The 8,452-nt window shown below is 48.1% G+C and overlaps 2 protein-coding genes across 5 annotated transcripts in view; one reads left to right on the top strand and one right to left on the bottom strand.

Moving 5' to 3' along the window:
• Nucleotides 1-8,452, bottom strand: part of MARS1 (methionyl-tRNA synthetase 1) — a 30,081-nt gene that overhangs the window by 15,298 nt on the left and 6,331 nt on the right. For all 3 annotated transcript variants that reach the window (XM_017536213.2, XM_017536214.2, XM_037741234.1), the window contains exons 2-8: nucleotides 2,749-3,011; nucleotides 1,847-1,937; nucleotides 1,607-1,685; nucleotides 1,394-1,528; nucleotides 979-1,054; nucleotides 410-582; nucleotides 161-267 (exon numbers count right to left, since the gene is read on the bottom strand). In XM_017536213.2, coding sequence (XP_017391702.1) covers nucleotides 161-267; nucleotides 410-582; nucleotides 979-1,054; nucleotides 1,394-1,528; nucleotides 1,607-1,685; nucleotides 1,847-1,937; nucleotides 2,749-2,857 — 770 coding nt within the window. In that variant the 5' untranslated portion in view covers nucleotides 2,858-3,011. The remainder of the gene's footprint in view (nucleotides 1-160; nucleotides 268-409; nucleotides 583-978; nucleotides 1,055-1,393; nucleotides 1,529-1,606; nucleotides 1,686-1,846; nucleotides 1,938-2,748; nucleotides 3,012-8,452) is intronic.
• ARHGAP9 (Rho GTPase activating protein 9) overlaps nucleotides 2,093-8,452 on the top strand; it is a 17,363-nt gene continuing 11,003 nt past the window's right edge. The window contains exon 1 of one of the 2 annotated variants that reach the window (XM_017536216.2): nucleotides 2,093-2,345. In XM_017536216.2, coding sequence (XP_017391705.1) covers nucleotides 2,336-2,345 — 10 coding nt within the window. In that variant the 5' untranslated portion in view covers nucleotides 2,093-2,335. The remainder of the gene's footprint in view (nucleotides 2,346-8,452) is intronic. The other variant, XM_017536215.2, reaches the window with a different exon arrangement.

Raw genomic sequence — 8,452 nt, 5'->3', positions numbered from 1 at the left:
AAAAAAAAAAAAAAAAAAAAAAAAGAGGTGTGAGAATTAAAAGGAGAGGATAGAAAATTAAAGAGAGGTCAGCAAAGGGGACCTAGCAGGCAGGTTCTGGCTCTATCAACAATTTCCACTACAAAATCAAGCCCTACTCATGTGTGCCATGTCTACTCACACTGGATTCTGCTGGGGCCGCAGCGGAGGCAAACTTTCTAGGCCTTTCTCCCAAGCAGTTACAGCCATAGCAATCTCCTCTTCAGATAGGGTTGCCAGCTCCTCCTCCTATGAAGAGTGGAGAGAATCCCTTACCAGATGGTGGGGGCCCACAGGCTTGCCACTACCTGAAAAAGTTAGTGGCCATTCTCAGAGTGCATCTCCTAGCCACCTCCCACCTCAGGCCTCAAAGCTCTTCCCTGTTCCAAACCTCAGGCTCATTGGTGACAGCCCTTCCCTCAGGGGGGCTGGGCTGGGGCTGCTTTTGGAGGTAAGGCCGGAGAGCCAGGACACCCTGCTGTTTCAGTACGGTCTCTGCAGCTCGCTGACATGGCTCCTGGGTACTCAGTGTCTGGAACCAGCTGTGCAGGGCACTCAGCTCCTCTGTGGGTATGAGAGAAAAGAAAATCAGTGGTCGGGCATGGTGGCTCACTCCTGTAATCCAAGCACTTTGGAGGCCAAGGCGGGCGGATCACCTGAGGTCGGGAGTTCAAGACCAGCCTGACCAACATGGTGAAACCCCGTCTTTAAAAAACAAATAAATAAAAATTAAAAAAAAGAAAAGAAAATCAGCAAACATAAGGTCCTGGCAGGGAGGAGCGGGCCTCTTCCCCCTTCTTCTTGAGGCTTCTCCAGTTGCTTTCCCCAGTTCCCTCAGCCATCTTCTGCTATAGTTGCCCAGTCAAGCTGCACCTTGAAGGGAGTTCTCAGCATTCTACTGCCCATTCTATAACCCCTCCACCAAGCTCCTAGGGTTGGAGTGATATGCACAGTTCTCACCAGGGAGGTAGGCGGGATCTTGCAGTAATGGGTATAGGGCTCCCCACAAAACAATGTCAGCCAGAGATTCTGTCTCCTTTATTGGGGATAGAAAGACAAAAGGTAACACAAATGAGACACTCAGTTTCTTCCCAATGGTAATATCTAACATTTACTGAGTACTTACTATGTGTCAAGTACCGTATTAAGCACTTTATATGATCTCACTTTATCCACACAATAACTCACTGAGGTAGGTACTAATATTACCCCTATTTCACAGCTGGAAAAAATTAAAGATTAGAGAGATTAAGTGATTTGCCAAGATTACACTACTAGTAAGTGGCAGTGTTGGGTTCAAACACTCTGAATAGTCTTCCCTCTTAATCCTTATACCATAAGCCTTCCCCAATCCTCATCTCAAGACCCAACTCACCCCAGCCAGGAAAGGACAGTTCTGACGACGCAAGCTGTGGTCAATGTGAGTCAAGGCTCTCCGGACTGAACCAAGAACATCATCCCCCTTCTTGCCTTGGACCACTAAATAGTACAGGGCAGCAGACAAAGCTGGCTAAAATGCAGGGGACACGAGTCAGGATGGCCATGCAGAGCAAGGGCCTGCCTGACATCCCCCATACCTTGGTCCTACCTGCAGCTCTGTCGCTTCCCATTCCAGCCACTGGTTAGTGAGGTCATCTTGCTCCCAGCCAGATAACAAAAAGAAATACCTGCCCAGGGAGAGAGCAACAGATGATGGATTTAGAGGGGCCCATTTATCGAGTCCATTTCTCATCACACAGTGAAACAGTGGCTGCAAATCAGGCCACACAAAGGACAGTGAGGCCTGATTTGATTCAGCCACCTCCCTGCACCAGGGACCAATACTGACCGGCAGATTGCACTCGTGGAGAAGAGGTAGTTGCCGCTATCCAGCTGCAAGACAGGGACCTTAGGCCGGGTCAGGAATGGGACCACACAATCTGATGTAGGAATGGAAAATGGGTTAAAAAAAAAATAGAGGAAAAAAAGAAATGCTTTGTCAACTTAGGATAACCTGGTATTGTTCAGTGAGTAAGAAAAGAAAGATGGGAAGTCTCAACCCAGAAGTTCCAGGATAGGACCACTGAAAGGGGGTGGGTCCAGAATGGGCTGGAGAGGCCAGCAGGTGTTCAGGCTGAAAATGCCAGCTGGAAACAACAGATGGGGATTGCAGAGGAGGTGGTGGCATTGGGATAGTGCTGCAGCCAAGAACTTAACGACTGAAAGTAACTGGGATATCTTCATAATGATCTGAAGGTCACAGTGGGAGAACAAAATTGAGACCTGGGGGAGACTGACAAGAGAACGTCTTAAGAGTCACCCAAACAATCGGCAAAGAATGAGAAGAGGTAAAAAGAAAGGAATGTGTGTGTGTGTTAGGAGGGGAGACAGGGATTTCCTAAGAAAACAAAAGGGTGCCTCGGGGCTGTCATGCTGGTAACTAAAGAGCAGGAGGGTGCCTGATCGGTGTAGAAGGTTGGGAAGAGCGGTTTATTGAGGTGAGGCAGTGTCCTGGAAGTCTGAAGAGGGGAGGAGAGAGATAAGGGAAGGATATTATATTGAGGGTAATTAAAGGAAGTGAAAGATGTGAGTGGAAGGGAAGAGGGCGTGGAGTGATCAAAAATAATAGGAGAAGAAGTCGACTGGGGTGTGTAGCGAGGGCTGGGGTTTTGGCAAAGACAACTGCAGAGCATCTGGCGTGTTTCGGTCCCGCCCCCCTCATCCACCGCCCACCAGCACCAGCCCGAGTACCTTCCGGGCCTACAGTGCTGATGAGCAGCTCTGCTCTGCCCCGGGCTCTCCCGGCGGCGGCCAACACCGGCAAGCTACCCGGGGCACCTTCGCTCACGAACAGTCTCATTTTGCCGTGAATCCCACGCTGATGCAACCGGAACCGGCCTCCCGCTTCTGAGTTGAGCGGCCTCCGCTAGGCAAGCCGGGAAATGGAGTTCCGTGTTAAGCCCCTGCCCCGGCGCTGCTCCCGGAAGGTAGACTATTTCTCCCATCATGCAACACTAGGACACAGGAAAAGACTACCATAGAGACGAAGAGGCCGCAGATGCCCGGCTAGAGCAGCACTTTTTTTTTTTTTTGAGATGGAGTGTGTCTCTGCCAGGCTGAAGTGCAGTGGCGTGATCTGGGCTCACTGCAACCTCCGCCTCCTGAATTCAAGCGATTCTCCTGCCTCAAGCTCCCATGTAGCTGGGACTTCAAGCACGTGCCACCACGCCCAGCTAATTTTTGTATTTTTAGTAGAGGCGGGCTTTCACCATCGTAGCCTGGCTGGTCTCTGAGTCCTGACCTCAGATGTTCCGCCCGCCTGGTCCTCCCAAAGTGCTAGGATTAGAGGCGTGAGCCACCGCGCCCTACCTAGAGCAGCACTGTTTTTTTCTGGAGGTCCAGAAGAGACGTTTAGGTTTTAGTGCCCATCGCACTTTTATCCTCTTAACGCAGCTGGAGGGCAGTGACAAACCGCAGCTTCTCGTCAAATGAAATGGCAGTGTCATGACAGCGGCTACTCGCAGTGGCCGACTATTGATTCAAGCTCTTAAGGGTCAAAGTTTTAGAAGTCTGGGAGTTACCATGTTTGTAATTACTTTAGTGGAAATTAGTGTACATACCCATCCTTTAAACAAAAAAGAAGGTAGATAGGCCGGGCGCGGTGGCTCACGCTTGAAATCCCAGCACTTTGGGAGGCCTAGGCGGGCAGATCACCTGAAGTCAGCAGTTCGAGACCAGCCAGGCCAACATGGTGAAACCCCGTCTCTACTAAAAATACAAAATTAGCCAGACATGGTCACAGGCGCCTGTAATCCCAGCTACTTGGGAGGCTGAGGCAGAAGAATCGCTTGAACCCGGGAGGCGGAGGTTGTAGTTAGCCAAGACTGCACCGTTGCACTCCAGCCCGGGCAACAAGAGTGAAACTTGGTCTCAAAAAAAGAATGAAAATAAGTAAAATATTAACACCAATCTGAGCTCATGTACAGCTCAATGTCTCATCAAAGGGATAGAAGAGGATCTCTAGGGAAAAGATCAAAGTGAGAAGGCGAGGTATGGTGGCTCATGCCTGTAACCCCAGCACTTTGGGAGGCCTAGACGAGCAGATCACTTGAGGTCAGCAGTTTGAGACCAGCCTCGCCAACATGGTAAAATCCCTCCTCTACTGAAAATACAAAAATTAGCTGGGTGTGGTGGTGCATGCCTGGCCAACATGGTGAAATCCCTTATCTGCTGAAAATACAAAAATTAGCTGGATGTGGTGGTGCACGCCTATAATCCCAGCTACTCTGGAGGCTGAGCCAGGAGAATTGCTTGAACCCAGGAGGCAGAGATTGCAGCAGCCTGTGCCACAGAGAGAGACTCCATCTCAAAAAAAAAAAAAATTGAGAAGCAAGAGGCTGAGTTTAGCAATAAGCATATATTATGCAAGGAAGCACCTAACTATTATTGAGAAAGAGACTCTTGGGCTGGGCGTGGTAGCTTATGCCTGTAATCCAATCACTTTGGAGGCCAAGGTGGGCAGATCACCTGAGGTCGGGAGTTCAAGACCAGCCTGACCAACATGGTGAAACCCCACCTTGAAAAAAAAACAATAGAGAAAGAGACTCTTCTTATTCATCTTTATATTACTTTAAGAATAATTAGGTGGGGTGTGGTGGCTCACACCTGTAATCTCAGCACTTTGGGAGGCTGAGGCAGGCGGATCACCTGAGGTCAGGAGTTCAAGACCAGCCTGGCCAACATGGTGAAACCCTGTCTTTAAAAAAAAAAAAATGCTGGGCGTGGTGGCTCACGCCTGTAATCCTAGCACTTTGGAAGGCCGAGGTGGGTGGATCACCTGAGGTCAGGAGTTCAAGACCAGCCTGGCCAACATGGTGAAACCCTGTCTTTAAAAAAAAAAAAATGCTGGGCGTGGTGGCTCACGCCTGTAATCCTAGCACTTTGGAAGGCCGAGGTGGGTGGATCACCTGAGGTCAGGAGTTCAAGACCAGCCTGGCCATCATGGTGAAACCCCATCTTTTATATAAAAATAAAAAATAAAATAAATAAATAATAATTAATATCTAATAGAACTTATCAGCTAGGCACTGTTTTAAGCACTTTATGTTTGCTCTCAGAAAATTCTGTGCCTTTTGAAGCTAGGCCATAAGAAGTTTTGCAGCTTCAGTTGCCAGCTATCTGGTACACTAGTAGTTTTGAGCTGCCATATAAGAAATCCTACCACTTTGAGCTCCCATGCTAGGGCGGTCTCGCATACGTATTCTGTCTAACAGCTCCAGCTAATCCCAGCATTCCAGTCATCCTTACCAAGGTGCCAGACATGTGAGTGAAACCTTCCAGACCAGTGCATCTGCCCACTGAAAACTATTAAGTGATCCTTGTTAAGTCAAGGACACGAGACAGAAGAATCACGCACCTGAGCCCTACCCAACTTCTGCTCCATACCTGTACAATTGTTAAACTATAGCAAAACGGCCGTTGTTACATTAACAACAACAAAACTAGGCCAGGCACAGTGACTTATGCCTGTAATCCCAGCACTTTGGGCAGTTGGATCACTTGATCCTGGGAATTCAAGACTGTCTGAGTAACACCGCAACCTCCGCCTCCTGGGTTCAGGCAATTCTCCTGCCTCAGCCTCCTGAGTGGCTGGGATTACAGGCACGCACCACCATGCCCAGGTAATTTTTTGTATTTTTAGTAGAGACGGAGTTTCACCATGTTGACCAGGATGGTCTCGATCTCTTGACCTTGTGATCCACCCGCCTCGGCCTCCCAACGTGCTGGGATTACAGGCTTGAGCCACCGCGCCCGGCCTGTTTTTTGTTTTTTGAGATGGAGTTTGATTCTTGTTGCCCAGGCTGGGGTCCACGGGCAGTCTCGGCTCACTGCAACCTCCACCTCCTGGGTTAAAGTGGTTCTCCTGTCTCAGCCTCCCGAGTAGCTGGGATTTCAGGCAACTGCCACAATGCCCAGCTAATTTTTTTTTTTTTTGAGACAGAGTCTTGCTTTGTTGCCTAGGCTGGAGTATTTTTAGTAGAGATGGGGTTTCACTATGTTGGCCAGGCTAGTCTCGAACCCCTGACCTCATGATCCACCTACCTTGCCCTCCCAAAGTGCTAAGATTACAGACGTGAGCCATGGCACCTAGCCAGAAAATATTTTCTTTGTTTGCTTGTTTTGAGACTGAGTTTCACTCTTGTTGCCCAGGCTGGAGTGCAATGGCGCAATCTTGGCTCACCACAACCTCCAACTCCCGAGTTCAAGCCATTCTCCTGCCTCAGCCTCCTGAGTAGTTAGGACTACAGGCATGTGTCACCACGCCAGACTAGTGTGTGTGTGTGTGTGTGTGTGTGTGTGTGTGTGTGTGTATATATATATATTTTTTTTTAGTAGAGACAGAGTTTCTCCATGTTGGTCAGGCTAGTCTCTATCTCCGAACCTCAGGTGATCTGCCCACCTTGGCCTCCCAAAGTGCTGGGATTACAGGCGTGAGCCACTGCGCCTGGCCCCAAAATAGTTTTTAAAACTAGCCAAGCATGGTGGCATGCACCTGTAGTCCTAGCACCACTGCACACAAGCCTGGGCAGCAGAGCAAGACCCTGCATCAGAACAAACAGGCTGGGAGCAGTGGGAGACCAGCACTTTGGGAGACCGAGGCAAGTGGATAACTTGAGGTCAGGAATTCAAAATTTGTCTGGCCAAAATTATAAAACCCAGTCTCTACTAAAAATAAAAAAAAATTAGCAGAGCGTGCTAGTGCACACCTGAATCCCAGCTACTGGGTCGGCTGAGGCAGGAGAATCACTTGAACCTGGGAGGCGGAGGTTGCAGTGAGCCGAGATCATGCCATTGCACTCCAGCCTGGGCAACAGAGCGAGACTCTGTCTAAAAAAATAAATAAATAGGTCAGGCGCAAGTGGCTGTAATACGTCTGTAATCCCAGCGCTTTGAGAGGCCAAGGCAGGTGGATCATAAGGTCAAGAGATCAAGACCATTCCGGCCAACATGGTGAAACCCTGTGTCTACTAAAAATACAAAAATTATCTGGGCATGGTGCCACGAGCCTGTAGTCCTAGCTACTTGGGAGGCTGAGGCAGGAGACTTGCTTGAATCGGGGAGGCAGAGGTTGCAGTGAGCTGAGATTGTACCACTGCACTCCAGCCTGGTAACAAAGCAAGACTCTGTCTGAAAATAAATACATAAATACATAAACAAACTGAGGTAGGTTTCTCATCCCCACATTACTAGTGAGGGAACTGAGGCACAAAGATAGGACTTTATGCCGGAAGTCACTGTAGAAGTGACTGTAGAAGGCACTGAAGGAACAGTTATCAACAAAATAGGCGTGGGCTTCTGCTACCTTGTAAGCACTCACAGGCTTCCTGAAAGTCAGAAAATCAAATAATCTTTAAAGTGTGATGAAAGTTCTGATGGAGGAGACAAAGCCTGCCATCGTACCTTCTAGTTAGGGCCCCTCTAAAGGGTGAAAAGATGCTTTCTTTTTGTTTTTGTTTTTGTTTTTTTTGAGACAGGGTCTTATTCTCACTCAGGCTGGAGTGCAGGGGGGCATGATCTCAGCTCATTGCAATCTCTACCTCCCAGGTTCAAGGGGTTCTTGCCTCAGGCTCCCAAGTAGCTAGGACTGTGGTAGCTGGGCAAGCATGCCCAGCTAGTTTTGTATTTTTAGTAGGAATGGAGTTTTACCATGTTGCCCAGGCTGGTCTCAAACTCCTGACTTTAAGTGATCTGCCCACCTCCGCCTCCCAAAGTGATGGGATTATAAACATGAGCCACCGCGCCTGGCCGAGATGCTTTCTTGTGCAAGTGACCTTTTGGCTGAGAGCTCAGTGATGAGTAAGTTATCTAGGTGAAGATTGGAGGGAGTGGAGAAGGGACATGTTTCAGGCAGAGAAAACAACATATGCAAAGGATCAAAGATCTCAGTGCACTTTAAGAATGTGAGGAATTCGCATAACACTGCAGTGTGCAGTTTTTGGTGGAGACTGTGAAAAGGCTAGAGGGGGAATCTGTAAATGACATTATAAAATCTGGAAAGTTTAAGTCAGGGGAGTGGCAGAGCATATTTGTTTTAGAAAGGTCACCCTGTCTGCTGTGTCAGGAATAGATGGGAGGGAGCAGAACTAAATGCAATGAGAACTATATGCAATGAGATTAGGAAGTTATATCATCCAGGCTAAAGGAGTGGTAGTTGTGGGGATAAAAAAGTAGGCAGAGTGGGAAAATATGAATTGAAGTGTTCAGTAATCAATTGAATCAATGTGGCTGGTGAGGAAACAAGCTAAATTCAGGTTGGCTGCTAGGTTTCTGGCATGGGCAATCGGACATACTTTCTGTGTGCTGCAATAGATGATAGGACTTCCTCTATCATAGTGATCATTATTACATCATATTTTCATTGTTTTTTTTTTTTTTTTTTTTTTTTTTTTTTTTT

This window comes from Cebus imitator, unplaced genomic scaffold, assembly GCF_001604975.1.
Source record: "Cebus imitator isolate Cc_AM_T3 unplaced genomic scaffold, Cebus_imitator-1.0 Scaffold96, whole genome shotgun sequence".
Classification (NCBI taxonomy): Eukaryota; Metazoa; Chordata; class Mammalia; order Primates; family Cebidae; genus Cebus; species Cebus imitator.
This window is presented reverse-complemented; position numbering and strand designations above follow the sequence as displayed.